Below are 18,142 nucleotides of genomic sequence, written 5' to 3' on the forward strand. Positions count from 1 at the left end.
TGTCCCAGCTTGAACGAACGTCCTCTAACACTCACCTGGACCTGTGGTGGAGCTTTCCTGCCCCAAGTCAAGAACCCACAGACTCACGGCCGCCGGGCAGACCCCCAAGGCCGGGCGCCCTTCCCGGGATACTTCCTCCTGGGCCTGAAGGAAGCGATCCAGACGCACTCACTCCTGTTGCCTCCGTTCACATCTCATCACCCCACCAACACCCAGGATGCCTTCCTGGTGCCCAGCGTAGTTCCCACAGACAAGGCAGGAGGGGCCCAGCCCCAGCCCCAAGCCTCCAAAGGACTGCAGGGGGGGGGGGGGGGGAGAAAGGACATTCCCCTCCCTCCTCCTCCTCCTCACCTGCTTCTTTCAGTGCCTGGGGTGCCACTCCCTGTGGGCTCTTTCCTATTTTCTTTTCTTTTTAAAAATATAGTTTTATTGATTTCAAGGAGGAAGGGAGAGAGAGAGAGAGAGAGAGAGAGAAGCATCAATGATGAGAGAGAATCATGGATTGGCTGCCTCCTGCATGCCCCACACTGGGGATTGAGCCCGGGACCTGGGCATGTGCCCTGACCAGGAATCAAAATGTGACCTCCCCCCTGTGAGGTTGAAACGGCCCCTGTGAGGTTGAGACGGCCCCTGTGAGGTTGAGACGGCCCCTGTGAGGCTGTGACGGCCCCTGGGAAGCCGAGAAAAATACCATATGATCTCACTTATTTGTGGATAATAAAGACCATTATAAACTGATGAACAAAAATGGATACAGAGGCAGAGCAGCATTGAACAGACTGTCAAACTACAGTGGGAAGCCTGGGGAGGGTTGGGGGGGCGGGTAAGAGATCAACCGAAGGACTTGTATGCATGCATATAAGATTAACCAATGGAGCCGAAACCGGTTTGGCTCAGTGGATAGAGCGTCGGCCTGCGGACTGAAAGGTCCCAGGTTTGATTCCGGTCAGGGGCATGTACCTGGGTTGCGGGCACATCCCCAGTAGGAGATGTGCAGGAGGCAGCTGATCGATGTTTCTCTCTCATCGATGTTTCTAACTCTCTATCTCTCTCCCTTCCTCTCTGTAAGAAATCAATAAAATATATTTTTTAAAAAAAAGAATAACCAATGGACACGGGACACTGGGGGCTAGGGGAGAACGGGGGGATGTCGGGGGGGGGGGAGACATGTGTAATACTCTTTGTAATACTTTAAGAAATAAAACAAAATTTAAAAAAAAATGTGACCTCCTGGTTCATAGGTCAACGCTCAGCCCCTGAGCCACACTGGCCAGGCTCCTATTTCCTTTTAGGGAAGTTTTCGGCCCCCCTTTGGGCTCCTCCCCTGCGGTGAACCTTGGGCTCCAGGCTCTGTCCCAGCCTGTCTTGCCCCTGGCATGCCCTCCTCTGCAGGGCTGCAGCCCTCACACCTTCTGAGCCTCAGACCACACCTCCCCTCGGTGACCTCCAGGCACCAACTCCACACCGTCCACACCGAGGTTTCCTCCTTCGGCCCATCTGTTCCCCCACCCCCGTGCGGCTTCAGCCAGTGAAGGCGGCTCAAGCCAGGCCCCCAGACATCCTTCACTCCGCTCCACCCTCCACAGCCCGCCCCACAACCACCACCCAGAGTCTCCTCTGTGATCATCTTTTGCCTAGAATCTCATCTCAGCAGCATGTCAGGAGACACCCAAGATGGCTCTCAGGCCCAGCCGGTGTGGCTCCATGGTTCAGCATGGAGGCAGCAATCAATGATTCTCTCTCATTGTTGTTTCTATCTGTTCCTCTCTGAAATCAATAAAAAAAAATATATACATATATATATATATATTTTTTTTAATATATTTTATTGATTTTTTACAGAGAGGAAGGGAGAGAGACAGAGAGTTAGAAACATCAATGAGAGAGAAACATCGATCAGCTGCCTCCTGCACATCTCCCACTGGTGATGTGCCCGCAACCCAGGCACATGCCCTTGACCGGAATCGAACCCGGGACCTTTCAGTCCGCAGGCCGACGCTCTATCCACTGAGCCAAACCGGTTTTGGCAAAAATATATTTTAAAATAAAAAAAAAAACCAACCTAGCGGTTGAGTGGCAACCCATGAACCAAGAGGTCACTGGTTCGATTCCTGGTCAGGGCACATGCCCAGGTTGCCGGCTCGATCCAGTAGGGGGTGTGCAGCCCATTCACCGGTGTTTCTATCTATCCCTCTCCCTTCCTCTCTCTAAAATCAATTTTAGAAAAAATATTTTTTTAAAAATGTCTCTCAGCTGTTCATCCAACACATTGCAGCAAAAATCATCTTTATAAGACACAAATTTGATCATCACACTCTCCTGTTTAAAACCCTTAAAGAGCTTTCTTTTATCCTTCGGATAAAAATTAGAATCCTTGCCTGGCCAGTGTGGCTCAGTGGATAGAGCGTTTGCCTGCAGATCAAAGGGTCCTGGTTCAGTTCCAGTCAAAGGCATGCACCTCGGTTGCAGGCCCCTCTCTGGCCGCAGCCCTGATTGGAACTCATGCAGGAGGCAACCAATGGATGTGTTTCTCTCACACCGATGTTTCTCTGTCTTCCACTTTCTCTAAAAATCAGTGGAAAAATATCCTTGGGTGAGGATTAACAAACAAATTAGAATCCTTCAAGGGGCTTACAAAATTCTTCATTGTGCCTCGCCAGCACAGCCAAGGGTGATCCTGAGGGGCGGGTGGGGGGAGGGGGGGTGTGAAAGGATTGAGAAAAGATAGACAGGAGAATAACAGCTGGGTCTCCCTGATGAGGAGACGACAATAGCGCCCACAAGCCGTGTCTTTATTTTATAGCAGGTGCCACGAGGCAAAGTAGGGGCGTGATCAAGTTGTTTACAGCATTTTCATGAGTTTCAACCCTACTCAACTACATGCACCTGAACTCTAGCACAAGGCACGTGGGGCTACTTGTTCGGACCATAGGTTCAAGCTTACAACCACAGCCGTTGGCTATGATTGTGCTGGGAGGGCCCTGCTCTCCAACTGGGACTTGCATGTGGCAATGAGAGGACCCTGTCCCTTCATTAGTCTGAGGCTTGAACCTGGCCAAAACACTGCACCCGCGCCCCACACTTCATCTGGTCCCAACTCCTCCAGTGACGTCCCCCAATACTCCTCTACACCCTCAATGTGTCCATTCTCTAACCTTGAGCCTTTGCAGTTCTCTCAGCCTAGAACAGTCTCCACCCCTTCTTCTGCCTTCACCCTGCTAACTGCTACTCAACTGTCAGGTCTTCACTTACCACTTCTTCCAGGAAGCCCTCGGGACCCCCCAAGCTCAGGTAAGTGGCTCCTTTGGTGAGGAGCCTCTTTGACAAGTCCTTTAACTTCTCTAACCTAAATTCCTCATTTTATCAATGACAGTACCCACCCTACAGAGTTGTTATGAGGATTAATCAAGAAAATACATGGAGGATTTAGCACAGTGCCTGGCGTGGGGTTAGCACTCCATAAATTGCAGCTGTTATTAATTCTACTAAAAACCTGGTGCAGGGTAGTAGTGGATTCTTCAATACCTCCCGCTGGACCGGAGTTTCAGGGAGAGCATTTCATTCACCTCTGAATACCCAGCACTTAGTAGTAATTAGTGGAAAGGCATTTAATAAACATTGATTGGATAAAATAATTCATGCTAATTCCGGTCATCATTACTTCTTGTATGGATTAGCTCTCCTTCAGGTATTAAGAGCCTTAATTATCACACAACCCAGTTCTCTTACCACAATCCTTCTACAACCAAACTGAATTAGGCCCCTCCCTTGCTTACACCCCGCCATAGGCTCCTCTCCCTATGGGAAACACGATGGGCCAGGTCTTTGCAGGGTAGTTGCTCCTTCACATCCACACCCCACTCCTCCCATTGCAATCCCTCCTTCCCAGGGCTCTGTCCCCCTGCGCTGTCCCCAGGCTGCTTCTACAAACCTCCAGCCCCTTGGCCTCAAATATCCTTCCTCTTTGCTCATCTGGCAGAAAAAACAACAGCTCCCAACATCCTGTGCCAGACGGCACAGCCTGAGGTCCCAATGTCAAAGCTGGCCTTGGGGACAGATGTTGTTTGGCTCACAAGCTGCATTTTTATCATGTATATCCATTTAAATTTGAAAATAAGAATATTTTACCTAAAAATTCCGATTTCTGGCTTCTCTAGGAAAAGCGAGAAGGCATGGCTCACAAGGTGCCCCTTCTGCAAGGCCGTCCCTGGGGCCGCAGGGGCCCTGACAGAGCCCGGCTGCTGCCTCTCTCCAGCGGCCCCATGTCAGCTGCCCAGTCCTTCAAGACACCAGGGCTGGTCCTGGCCGAGTGTCTCAGTGGTTAGAGCGTCAGCCCTCGGACTGAAGGGTCCCAGGTTCAATTTCAGTCAAGGGCACGGACCTCAATTGCAGGCTGGGTCCCCAGCCCTCGTCGGGGCACATGTGAAGGCAGCCAATCCATGTGTCTCTCTCACATCGATGTTTCTCTGTGTTTCTCTGCCTCCGTTCCACTCGCTCTAAAAATCAATGGAAAAATATCCTCAGGTGAGGATTAACAACAACAAAAGAAACAAAAAAGAAACATATCCTTGGGTGAGGATTTAAAAAACAAAAGCAAACAAAAAACTATAAGCCAATATCTCTCATAAAGAGAGATGCAAAAATCCTCAACAAAATATTAGCAAACCAACGTTAGCAATATAATTTAAAAGTCATACACTATGATCAAATAGGATTTATTCCTGGTTTAATATCCACAATCAATCAAGGTGATGCACCACATAAGTGAAATGAAGAATAAAAAATAAATAATTAATTAATTTTTTAAAAAAACAAAAACAACAACAACAAAAAACGCCCTAGCTGGTTTTGCTCAGTAGATAGAGCATCAGCCTGCGGATCAAAGGGTCCCGGGTTCAATTCGGGTCAAAGGCCCTGGTTGGGGCTCGTGCCGGAGGCAACCAATCAATCAATGTGTTTCTCTCACATCGATGTTTCTCTCTCTCTTTCTGTCTCTCCTCCACGCTCTAAAAATCAATGGAAAATATCCTCGGGTGAGGATTAGCAGCAACAAGACACCAGGGGCTGCCCCCTGTCTGCCCTTCTGTGGATCACCCAGCTGCAATGAGGAGCCTGGCTCTCTCCTCAGCAGCCGTGTAGACACCACCACTCCCCCTCCTGGCCGTCCACAGGCCCCTGCTCTTCCAGGTCTCACCTTTATCCCACCTGACGTCCCTGAGCACCCCTAGTGCTCCCCCATCACCTCTGTCACTCCTCTTCATAACTAGCCTCAATCGCATTTCCATCCACTCTCGCCAATCCCTCAACTTCCAAACCTTGAAAACCCTAACTCTGAGTCAATACAACCTGACAAGATTATAATTTCTCTATCCAAACTGTTGAGTAATTGGAAAAAACTCCCAAGTAGCAAGGTCAGTTAATCTTATGTGTCAACTGACAGGCCACGGCGCCAAGATACTTGGTCAAACATTCTGGGTGTATCTGGAAGGTGTGTTTTGGGTGAGTTTAACCTTAAGTCAGTGGACTTTGAGTAAAGCAGATTGCCCCATAATGTGGGTGGGTCTCGTCCAATCAGCTGAAGACCCTAATAAAACAAACAAAGAAGGCATCCTCCCAGCAGCTATTGGACGTGAACTGCAACTCTTTGTCACCTGAGGATATTTTTCCATTGCTTTTTAGAGCGAGTGAAAAGGAGGGAGAGAGACAGAGAGAAACATCGATGTGAGAGAAACACACCAATTGGTTGCCTCTCCCACACACCCTGACCGGGGTCAGGGATGGAGCCCACAGCCAAGCTATGCGCCCTTGACCGGAATTGAACACTCGACCCTTGAGTCCACAGGCTGATGCTCTACACATGGAGCAAACACAGACAGGGCCAAACTGCAGCTCTTTCCCTGGGTCTCCAGCCTGCTAGCCTCCCCCATCAGATTTCGGATTTGCCAAGCGGCCACGAGTGCAGGAGCCAATTTCTTAAAATAAATCTCTATAAATACACATCCTGTTGGTCCTAGTTCTCTGGAGAGCCCTGACTAATGCAGTAGGGCCCTGAGGACCAGTGATATTCAAGGCTCTTGGTGGCTGAATCTTCCTCTCCTACCGCAGTGATTCCAAACTCTTCTCTCACCCTTTCAGGCCCCAAACCTTCTCCCCTGGAGTTTCTGCTTCCCAGAGAAGGCAAAGGCCTTCCGGGGGGAGCTCCATTCACTTACTCCTGCACCCCAGCCTATCTCACCCCTCTCCCCCGAGAAAGTGTGACCTTTCTCTGCATCATTGCCCCCCTTTTTCTCTGCTAGAAAGTGTTGTTCCTGCCCAGCCGGCGTGGCCCAGTGGTTGCGCATCGACCTAGGAACCAGTAGGTCACGGTTTGATTCCTGGTCAGGGCATATGCCTGGGTTTTGGGCTCAGTCCCCAGTGGGGGCGTGTAGAGGCAGCAGATCAATGACTCTCTCTCATCATTGATATTTCTGTCTCTCCCTCTCTCTCTCTCTCTCTCTCCCTCTCCCTTCCTCTCTGAAATCAATATATATATATATATATATATATATATATATATATATATACACACACACACACACACACACTCTGAGTGCCCAGATTATTATGACCACCTGACATTTGTAGGCAAATTAGCTATAATTTATCGCTGAAGTTGCTAGAGGGCCAGACCATTATAAATAGGGAAGCAGGTTGTTTACCACGACAGTAGAAATGATTTTTTTCTGAAGATATGGGTAAACAACGCGATTTAACAGCTTTTGAACATGGGATATACATATATACACTGAGTGGCCAGATTATTATGACCACCCCATCAGTACTTCCTTTTGCCTTCAATACTGCGGCGATTCTTCTTGGCATTGACTCCACGAGAGGTTGAAAGGTGATGCGAGGAATCTGACACCATGCCTGATGAATAGCACTGTCCAGTTCTGTGAGATTTGATGGTTGTGGAACCAGCTGCCTGATGGCTCTTTTAACTTCATCCCACAAATGCTCAATTGGATTGAGATCTGGTGATTGTGGGGGCCACCTAAGCAAGGTAAAGTCTCCCTCATGTTCTTGAAACCACTCCTGCACAATACGAGCACCATGGCATGGCGCACTGTCTTGTTGGAAGAAGCCATCTCCATTGGGATACGCCATCCACATGATAGGATGAACCTGATCAGCAACGATACTTAGGTATGTTGTGCTATTCAGACGTTGTTCCACATGAATTAAAGGGCCCAAATCATGCCAGGAAAACATGCCCCAAACCATAACACTGCCCCCACCAGCTTGAAGGGCTGTACTCGTGCATGTGGGGTGCATGCTTTCATGCTGTTTCCGCCAAATTCTCACTCTGCCATCTGCATGATGCAACTGGAAATGTGATTCATCGGACCACGTGACTTTTTTCCAATGCTCGACTGTCCAATCCTTGTGTTCCTGTGCGAATTGGAGACGTTTTATCTGGTAACTGCAGACAGCAAAGGTGTTCGAACAGGCCTTCGGCTTCCATATCCCATAAGATGCAGAGTACGGCTAATTTGCCTACAAACGTCAGGTGGTCATCATAATCTGGCCACTCAGTGTATAATTTAAAGCGGATGTGGTTCTTAAGGCAAAGGCTAATGCCTCTACCTCTGATCTGAACCCCATTTTCTTCCTCCTCCAAAAGCCTCTCCATCATTGCACACCCCTCTCTCCTGCATCTTTGACTTTGAAAACAGAATGGATGAGCCTTTTCTGGACCCCAGTTCCTCTCCAGGCATCTCCTTCGCTTCCTGCCCAAGCTTCCTGAAAGCTGCACAGCTCTACCGGGACATCCTCTCAGGTGGCTCTGGCCTCTGCCTTCCTCCCCAGCAGGAAGCTGCTCCGAAGGAGCTGCATGACCCTCAAGATGCTCAGCCCAGTGGACAGTGCTTAGTCCTTACTTCACGTCACGTGACACTTCCCTTGGAAACTCTCCATCCACTCCCTCTGTTTTCCTCCTCATTCTCATCCTCCTTCATCGCTCCCCTCCCTCCATCTGTCCCTCAGACACTATGTCTCTCAGGCCCCTGTCCTGGTGTCTCCTTCTCTCCTGCTCTCTGCCAGGACTCGTCCACACTCAGGGTTTCAGCCATTGCCCGCCTTTCCTCTCTCTCTTAAAAACAAAACAAAACAACTTTATTGATTTCAGAGAGGAAAGGAGAGGGCAAGAGAGAGAAACATCAATTATGACAGAGTCATTGATCAGCTGCCTCCTGCACGCCCCACATTGGGGATGGAACCCACAACCCCGGACCAGAAATCGAACCCGTGACCTCCTGGTTCATAGGTCAACGCTCAACCACTGAGCCACGCCAACCGGGCTCACCTTTTCTCTCTTTATCCCATACCTCTCTCTGCCCCAGACTCACATATTCAATCATGAAAATGTCCAGAGGATGTTAACAACTCACCCCCCAAATGTGGCGATTTATAAAACAGACACTATTCTGGGCATCAGGAATCTGGAAGAGGCTTGGCTGGGTGCTCCTGGCTCAGGGCGTCTCAGGGAGTTGCAGCAAAGCTGACCACCTGGACCACAGCCTGGAAGCCTTGCAGGGTCTGAAGATACGCTCTGAGCTTGTCCATGCACGTGGCTCCTCCCGGGCAAGACCTCTACCCCTTGCCATGTGGTCCTCCCCAGAGAGGTGCTCCCAGGTCTTCCAGAGGGAGGCATCCAAGTGAGAGTCAGGAGCAAGATGCAGTGCTTTTTGTGACCTCGCTGTGACCTCGGCTGTGTGCTCCTGGCCACAGACCAACCCTGGTACCATGTGCCAATCCATTCCTTGCTGCCATTCCATTCTCTCCAGTTCCCATAAGATCTTCACACAATTAAAACACCTTAAAAGCTTTCTGTTTTGTTTTGTTTTTTGTTTTTCAGGGTAAAAACCAAGCTCCTCAGCACAGCCTGCAAAGCCACCAGCGACCCTGCCAGTGGCTGAGCTCTCTCCAGGCCTATTTTTTTATTATCATTACTAGAGGCCCGCTAACGGCTTTGTACACATTGAAAGGAAATTAATTAGAAGAGGTATTTTAGAGGCCGGGGAGGGGCCCTGGGAGGGCTCCAGGGTGTGTCCGGCCCTTCTCGCCCAGTCCCTATCAGCTGGACCCCAGCAGCAGGCTAACCTACTGGTCGGAGCGTCTGCCCCCTGGCGGTCAGTGTGCATCATAGTGACTGGTCAAACAGTCAAATGAACAGTTAGTGTCCACTTAGCATATTAAGCTTTTATAATATAGGATTATTTTTTATTATTATTGATTTCAGAGAGGAAGGGAGGGGGAGAGAGATAGAAACACCATGATGAGAGAGAATCTTTGATCAGCTGCCTCCTGCATGCCCCACACTGGAAATTGAACTGTGACCTCCTGGTTCATAGGTCCACACTCAAGCACTCAGCTAAGCCAGCCAGGCTTACCATGTCCATCTTTGAATACTTCTTTTTAACCAAGATGTACAGTTCACAGTTCCAGAAGGTGTCAACATAATTTACATTTCTAAGTCTTATGCTGGCCCCTCTAGGTTCCATCCCCAGGGTTGGTTTGGGGGTTTTTTTGCTGTTGTTTTTATAGAGAGGAAGGGAGATGGATAGAGAGCTAGAAACATCAATGAAAGAGAAAAATCGAACAGCCACCTCCTGCACACCCCTACTGGGGATGTGCCTGCAACCAAGGTACATGCCCTTGACCGGAATCGAACCTGGGACCCTTCAGTCCGCAGGCCGACGCTCTATCCACTGAGCCAAACCGATCAGGGCCCCAGGGTAGTTTTTAAAATGTATTTTTATTGATTTCAGAGAGGAAGGGTGAGGGAGAGAGAAATAGAAACATCAATGATGAGAGAGAATCATTGATCAGCTGCCTCCTGCACACCCCCACTGGGGATTGAGCCCACAACCCAGGCATGTGCCCCTGACGGGAATCAAACCCAGGACCTTCAGTCTATCCACTGAGCCAAACCAGCCAGGGTGTGTCCCCAGGGTATTGAGAGAGAGAGAGAGAGAGAGAGAGAGAGAGAGAGAGAGACTGAATCATCGGTTTGTTGTTCCACTCATTTAAGCATTTATCAGTTGCTTCTTGTATGTGCCCTGACTGGGGATCAAACCTGTAACCTTGGTGCATCAGGATGATCTTCTAACCAACTGAGCCACCCGACCAGGGCTGCTCCCCCTTTTCAGACTCTCTCCTTCCATATATCAACCAGGCTAACTCTGGTTCACTTTTTAAGACTCAGCAACTTGGAAGCAGCAATGGTGTCTTATCATCTCTGTACCTTACCACCAGCAACCCCGCACAGAGTTACTGTTCAGCAGACGCTCACTGAGCAAGACGTTTCCTGTGCGCCCAGACCCGCGGCGCGCTTGCTGTACAGGGCACCGCTAGTCCCATCCCTGGCACCCCTCCAAACCCACTGCCTTTCCTACCCACCCACCTCCCTCTGTACCAGTGACACAGCTGGGGACACAAATTCTAATTTCTTTTTTTCCCCAAAAAACATATTTTTATTGGTTTCAGAGAGCAAGGGAGAGGGAGAGAGAAATAGAAGCATAAATGATGAGAGAGAATCACTGATGGGCTGCCTCCTCCACAGCCCGCACTGTGCCCTGACCGGGAATTGAATCCTGACCTCCTGGTTCACAGGTCGACGCAGATTCTAACTTCTATGCCATCTCCTTCCCTACTCACTCTATAACTTTGGGGAAATAATGAGTTGCCTCTGTGTCCTACCTGCACGAAGGGTTAATAAAAAGGAAAGGAGAAGATTAACTATTCAAATTAATATTTATTGAACCAGATCCTGTGCTAGACACTCTTTCATAAATTAACTGAGTGACAGACGCAGTATCCGGGCGAGACAGACTGTCTACCCTTCCCACAGATGAGGAAACTGCCGCTCAGGGTAGCTACATGGGTAATTTGGCCAAAGCTGTGAAGCTGGAAGCAGACGTGGGTAACATTAGAAGGAAATGGAGCACCCGTGTCATTTCCAACTGAGTGACGGAGATTTGTCATTCTCATGGCCTCTCCCAGCCTCAGGTCTCTAGGACAGAGGCCTTGCCATGTCCCACGGGACCAACTTCTGGTGAGCACTGCGTCTCACCTCCAGGCTCAGCCCAGGGTCGCTCCCAGTGCGTCCTACAGATCAGGGCGATGACCTCCGCATTTCTCCTGCGCGTGCGCGTGCGCGTGTTAACCCTCACCCGAGGATATTTTTTCCTATTGACTTTTAGAGAGAGTGGGAGGGAGAAAGGAGGGCGAGGGAGAAAGAGAGAGAGAGACACATCGACATGAGAGAGAGGCATCGATTGGTTGCCTCCCGCACGTGCCCTGACCAGGCCTGGGGATCAAACCGGAAACTGAGGTACATGCCCTTGAATGGGAATCAAACCCATGACCCTTTGGTCTGGTCTGCGGGCTGACACTCTAACCACTGAGCAACCAGCCAGGCCTGCACCTTTATTTTTTACACCTGTCATATGTTGCTAGAGGAATGGGAAGGAATGAGTCTTCCCATTTTAGGTGAGAAAATGGAGGTTCAGAGTGACTTACCTAAAGCCTATGGCACCACTCATCAGCAAGAGACCCCTAAGAGAGGCTGACAGGCCCCTGGAGCCCATGGGCCCACTTTGCTAAGGCCCTGGGGGCAGAGGGTGGCTTTAGGGGGAGAAAACCGCAGTGCTGCCCACAGACCTGGGCTCTCAGCTGAGGTCTTACAGCCGCAAAACGACCAGAGTCAAGAAAAAAAAAAGTGCTGTCGTTCAGAAAGAGCGGGTCTGCGCTGGGAGGAAGCCAGTCCAAGCAGCAGAGGGAGATTGGGAGCTCCCTGGGGGCAGAACTTGTCTGACCTGCCCATCCCTGGTGCCTCGCACAGGGCCAGGGACATATCGGATACTCAATACATATTTGTTAAGTTGAATATGGAACTTAGAAGGAAAGAGGCGGGGAGGGAACTTGAGGGAGTTTAGGATTGAGAACCCAGCGCAGGGAGACAGCCTAGAGAGCGTGGGTCCAGGCTTGAGACACCGGCACTTGTGCTTCTAGTTTGCTGACTCCAAGCCCAGAGAAAATTCTCCGGAGCGGCGGGGGCTGTGGCTTCCAGGGGCCTCCGTGTAGCCAAGGAGTCTGCTCAGCTAAGAGGCTACGAGAGTTATCCTCTCACTCCTGAGCTTGGCTTCCCCTCCTCTCAGCTCCCCAAACCCTTCTCCTCTGCTGTGATGGGATAATTAGATGTGAGAGCTCAGCACAGATGATGCTCCAGTTGCTTAGCAACTAATGGTTTCCATGGAGACCACAAAGCACAGCCTCCAGAGCCACCAGTGAGCAGCTTGGCAGGGCAGGGAGAAGACACAACTCTCAGCTCCTCCAGAAACCTGGGGAGGGCCAGGGTTGGGGGGGGGGGGGCGGGGGTTGGAAGAAAAAGGGCGGGTTTAAAGCTACAGGGCCCTCTTATCCCTTCAAATGCTGGTCCAAGCTCTGGCCTCCCCTACCCCACTCTGTCTCACTCATAGTTTCAGATGTGGCTGGGGCTTTGGAGTGGGCCCGACACAACCCACCCTGCAATAAACCCAACTTCTTCCCCTTTCTGCTCCCTGGTTTGTGACTGACATGGAGACAGACACTTCCCAAGCCTTAGAGTAAGCGTCCTCCTGGCTCAGGGACACCCCCGATTTGAAGAGCCCCAGGAAGGTCCCCTTCCCCCTGGAGTCCCGCCTTCTAGTCCAGTGGTTCTCAACCTTCTGGCCCTTTAAATGCAGTTCCTCATGTGGTGACCCAACCATATAATTATTTTCGTTGCTACTTCATAAGTGTAATGTTGCTACTGTTATGAATCGTCATGTAAATATCTGATATGCAGGATGGTCTTAGACGACCCCTGTGAAAGGGTCCTTCGACCGCCAAAGGGGTTGCAACCCACAGGTTGAGAACTAGTCAGTTCTAGTCGGTTTCCTCCCTCTGAAGTTCTACTCAGGGTACAAAGATCCTCCTTCCGTTTGTACAACGATGGTAGAATCTGATCTAAAAGAGGACAAAGGCCACGGTGTGAGAAAAACAATTCCATTCTTCAGGAAGGCAGCCTGTCCCAGGAGACGGGGAAACTTGCCCTGGTCTCCATCAGAGAGGCCGGGGCGGGTGGGGGGGGGGGGGGGGTGCCGGCACATAAGCCCACAGAGCGTCTAGCAACTCCGAGTGGGAGCCGCTCAGACCGGCATCACCAGTGTCACCTGGACGCTTGTTAGAAATGCAGGACTTCAGGCCTCACCTCAGACCCACTGAACCAGAACCTGCATTTTAACAAAAGGCCTGCCCGGCCAGTGTTGCTCAGTGGTTGAACATCGACCTATGAGCCAGAAGGTCACGGTTCGATGCCCAGTCAGGGCACATGCCCGGGTTGTGGGCTCCATTCCCATTGTGGGGTGTGTAGGAGGCAGCCGACCAATGATTCTCTCTCATCATTGATGTTTCTCTCTCCCTCCCTCTCCCTTCCTCTCTGAAATCAATAAAAATATATATATTTTTTAAATGCCTGGAGCAGATGCACATTAAATTTGGAGGAGCACTGGTCTGAGGTCCCCCGATCCACTCTTCACTGTCACCCTTGCTTGCACCCCAGGCTGTGCCCCTCCCCTCCCCACCACAGGAGTAAGGGCACAGCCCACCGTCCCTCGCTTTCCTGCCAGGACCCTGACCCGCACTGGGACTGGGAGAGACAGAAGGGTTCATGCAGCAAAAGGACATACAGAAAGCCCTGGCTCCGTGGGTTGCAGTGTTGTCCCACAGACCAAAAGGTTGCCGGTTGGATTCTCAGTCGGGACACATCCCCCGGCTGCAGGTTCCATGCCTGGTCAGGGCGAGTAGGGGAGGCAGCTGCTCACTGTTTCTCTCTGGCATCGATGTTTCTCCTTCTCTCCTTCCCCCTTTTCTCTCTAAAATCAATAAGAACATACCCTCAGGCGAGGATAGACAGACACATCAGCTTCTGTGGGTGTCTCCGTCCCCCCTGACAGTGACCACAGTTTCCACGTCCACAAAGGGGAGCTAGTGCCCCCCACTGTCCAGGACGCGGGAGGACAAATGTTGGAGCCCGCGGCCCTGCGTCCCCAGTGCTCCCCTCTGCTCACCATTCTGTCCCCCTCAGCATCGACCTATGAGCCAGAAGGTCACGGTTCGATTCCCAGCCAGGGCGCATGCCCAAGTTGCGGGCTCCATCCTCAGGGGTCTGGGTGCAGCCAGAGGGGCGACTCATCTTCATTTTCTCTTACCAGGTCTCTTTGTCTTGTTTCTTCTCAAACAGTTCAACAAGGCTGCTGAGCATGGCTGCCCATGTCCACGCCACCCTGGGGACTGGTCCATGCCCGCCTCCCTGGCCTCTCCGAAGCCTTCCCTGGCGCCCCCTGCTCCCCTCCCCTTACACTCCCAGCACCACCTCCCTATACGCTCCCACAGCAGGACCTGGGCCGCAGGGAACACTCAGAATTAGAGCCCCCTTTTGTAGAATATGTTTTTATTGATTTCAGAGAGGAAGGGAGAGGGAGAGAGAGATAGAAACATCAATGATGAGAGAATCATGGATTGGCTGCCTCCTGCACGCCCCCCACTGGGGATCCAGCCTGTAACCTGGGCCTGTGTCCTGACCGGGAATCGAACTGTGACCTCCTGGTTCATAGGTTGACGCTCAACCACTGACCCAGGCTGGCCGGGCCAGAATTAGAGCCCTTGGCGCTGCGGCCCATGACCAGCCTCCATTCTTGCCCAGCCAAGGCCTGCCAGGAGCCCTGGGAGTTGCTCCCCTCTTCCTGAGCCCAGGGCACCCCCAGAGCTCGCTGCCCTCGGAGACCTCCCACAACGAGGGTAGCCGTCCTCCGCAGGCTGGGCTCCAGACGCACAGGCAGCAAAACCACGGGTGCCCTTCCAGGTGTGGGGCCCAGAAGAAGGGGGGATTTCCACCCCTCCCCCTACCTTAGTTACCACCACCACCCCCTCTGCAGCTGACTAAGCCACCAAGATGCTTACTCTGGGCCTGAGGGCCACTCCCCATCCTGAAAAACCTGTCTGCCTGCCCCCCACCGCCCCCCAGGCTGGAAAGCCCAAGGGGCAGGTTGGACAAGATTCCTGTCCAGCCCCTCCTGCCCCAGGACAAAACCGGCAGCCCCAGGGGCAAGGCATCACTTGCCTCCGGAAGCCCCAGCCGCCAGCATCCATTCCAGCTCCCGGCCCAGCTATGGCATCCCTGCTACCCAGCCGGACCTTGCCCTTGACCCTGGTCCTGATGGTTGTCCTGGACCCGGGGGCTGCAGGTCTCTGCCATTTGGGGGGAGGGGGGCTGGGCCTGGATGGGGGCGGTGCCCCCCTGTGCCTTCCAGACTCAGAAAGGGGGGCTCATCTGGTCAGTCGGGGGTGGGGACTGGCAATGGCAGTGACTGGTCATCGGTCATTGAAGCCATCGGCCACTGAGCCCAGTGCACAGTCCTGTCCTTGTCCTGGCCCAGGAGGCAGAGCGGCCTTGGGAAGGGTCCGAGGCCGGGTAGGGGTGAGGCTGGGCCCACTGGATCTGCAGGTTTGTAGGGTACCCAGCTTCTGCAGCCCACGCCTGCCACCTGGCGGTCGGACCAGCAAAGGTCCATGTTCCATGTTCTGCCAATGGCCCGCAGGGTGGGAGAGGCAACTAAGGGGGGGTGGGCAGGTCTGACAGTGGGGGGGCCACCTAACTTCCTCCTGGCCCCTCAGCAGTCTTCAACATCTCAAGCCTCTCCGGCCTGCTGTGCCCTGCGCTAGCGGAGAGCCTGCTGGTTGCCCTGCCCCCCTGCCACCTCACAGGGGGCAACGCCACCCTGATGGTCCGGCGAGCCAATGACAGCACAGGTCTGCTCCCCTGTCCCTGGCGTCCCGGGCCCTTTCCAGAGCGCCCCCAGCATGCCTGCTCCCACGCGCGCCTTCCCTCGACCGACCCCGCTGCTGGGCCCACACTGTCAACTGCCCCTTCTCCTCGGGGCCTCCAGAAGCCTGACGGCCTTTCACCCCGATTCCCCCGCAGTGGTGACAGCTGGCTTTGTGGTGCCCCCCTGCCGTGGGCGAAGGGAGCTGGTGAGTGTGGTGGACAGCGGGGCTGGCTTCACGGTCACCCGGCTCAGGGCATACCAGGTGACAAACCTGGCCCCAGGAACCAAATACTAGTAGGTGCCAGGTCCAGGCCTGGGCCCTCGGGGGAGCGAGGGGGTGCCGGGTCCTGGCAGGTGGCGGTCGTGGTGGGATGTGGTCACCTTGGGGGGAGAGGGCATAGCTAAAGGCTCATGAACGGGCCTCTCCAGCCAATCAGTGATTCTCTCTTATGGATGTTCCTCTCTCCCTCTCCCTTCCTCTCTGAAATCAATAAAAATATATTTAAAGAATAAAAAAGAACAGGCCTCTCCCAGAGGTGGCACCGTGGAGGCAAATGGGGAGACCTGGCTGATGTCCCTCTTCTCCCAAGTCCCAGACGCTCCCTGAGGATCCTCTCTCCTTTCTCTCCTAACCCTCCGCCCCCAAAAGCGTCTCCTACCGGGTGCAGAAGGGGACAGCCACTGAGTCCAGCCGAGAGGTCCCCATGTCCACCCTTCCGCGTGAGTAACCCACTCCCTCTCAGCTCCAGCCGCAGACCCTTCCCAGCACCGCCAGCCCCTCTGGGGCTCCCATAGCTCCTTTGCCCCCCTCTATCCTAGCACCGAGCCCTGGGCATTTTATTTTATTTATTTATTTTTAATTGATTGATGAGAGAGAGAGAGGCATTGATCTGTTGTTCCACTGATTTATGCACTCATTGGTTGCTTCTTGTATGTGCCCTGACTGGGGATCAAACCCGCACCCTTGGCGTATTGGGGCAGCGCTCTAACCAATTGAGCCACCCAGCCAGGGCCAGCCCTGGACATTTTCACTGTGTGGACTCATCTTCCTGCTGAACTGAAGGTTCTCTGTGGGGGGACTGGGTGCGATTGATTTCTGTAGCCTCCGTGAGTGACGCAGGAGTTGCTCCCTCGACGGTTACTGGGTGGATGTCTGGATCCCTTGGATGGCCGTTGGATGCTGGATGAATAGGCAGATGAAAGGGCGCCTGGTGGAATGGCTGGAGGAGGCAGCAAGCTGAGCGCCCTCAGACCTCCCGGCTTCCCCCCACAGGACGCAAGGGGGCCTCCATTGGGCTGGGGATGGCCCGCACGGGGGGCATGGTGGTCATCACGGTGCTGCTGTCCGTCGCCATGTTCCTGCTGGTCGTGGGCTTCATCGTGGCCCTGGCACTGGGCGCCCGGAAGTGAGGAGGCCGAGTGGGCACAGGGGGCTCGGCCAGTAGGTCAGCACTGGCCAGCTCTCCGGTCCAAAGCTGGGCCTTTGCTCCTGACGAGCGGCCTGTTCCCCGTCCTCATCACTGATCTGGCTCCTTGGTTCCTTAGCTCCCCTCGCCCTCCTCCCTTTGCTCCACCCCTTGTCTCCAGGCCTCCCTTTCCCAGCTCTCCCTGTCCTCTTCCTCACCCTGCTCCTGTCAGAATGGAGTTTCCTCCCCTTTCACTTCCTTAATTGCCTCCAACAACAATCCCGCGCCCCCACCCAGTGCACTGAGCTCCGACAATAAAGTGGCTCAGTTGGTTGGGTATCCTGTGCCCCAAAGTCCCGGTCAGGGCACAAGCCCAAGTTATGGACTTGATCCCCAACAGGGGGTGTACATGAGGCAGCTGATCCATATTTTGCTCTCACCTCTCTCTCTCTCTCTCTATCTCTCTCTCTTCCTTTCCCTTTCTCTCTGAAAATCAATAAAAAATATTTTTTAAAAAATAAAGCCCGGCCGGTGTCACTCAGTGGTTGAGCATCGACCTATGAACCAGGAGGTCCTGGTTTGATTCCAGGTCAGGTGCACATGCCTGGGTTGTGGGCTCGATCCCCAGGAGGGGACCTGCAGGAGGCAGCCGATCAATGATTCTCTCTCATCATTGATGTTTCTATCTCTCTCTCCCTCTCCCTTCCTCTCTGAAATTAATAAAAAATATGTTTAGCCGTAACCGGTTTGGCTCAGTGGATAGAGCGTCGGCCTGTGGACTGAAAGGTCCCAGGTTCGATTCCAGTCAAGGGCATGTACCTTGGTTGTGGGCACATCTCCAGTAGC

The 18,142-nt window shown here is 52.7% G+C and overlaps 1 protein-coding gene across 2 annotated transcripts; it reads left to right on the top strand.

Moving 5' to 3' along the window:
* The first annotated feature begins 15,211 nt into the window (after positions 1-15,211).
* Positions 15,212-17,851, top strand: UPK2 (uroplakin 2). Of its 2 annotated transcripts, none has more exons than XM_070426965.1 (5): positions 15,212-15,308; positions 15,739-15,873; positions 16,046-16,184; positions 16,540-16,610; positions 17,164-17,851. In XM_070426965.1, exons 1-5 carry the CDS (start codon positions 15,233-15,235, stop codon positions 17,298-17,300), a joined length of 558 nt encoding a protein of 185 aa, XP_070283066.1. In that variant the 5' UTR covers positions 15,212-15,232; the 3' UTR covers positions 17,301-17,851. The 2 variants fall into 2 exon arrangements, with proteins under 2 accessions (XP_070283066.1, XP_070283067.1); XM_070426966.1 differs by having other exon boundaries at positions 15,742-15,873.
* The last annotated feature ends 291 nt before the right edge of the window (positions 17,852-18,142 follow it).

Source organism: Myotis yumanensis, unplaced genomic scaffold (assembly GCF_028538775.1).
Source record: "Myotis yumanensis isolate MYYU_CA2020_CCGP unplaced genomic scaffold, mMyoYum1.0.hap1 SCAF_10, whole genome shotgun sequence".
NCBI lineage: Eukaryota > Metazoa > Chordata > Mammalia > Chiroptera > Vespertilionidae > Myotis > Myotis yumanensis.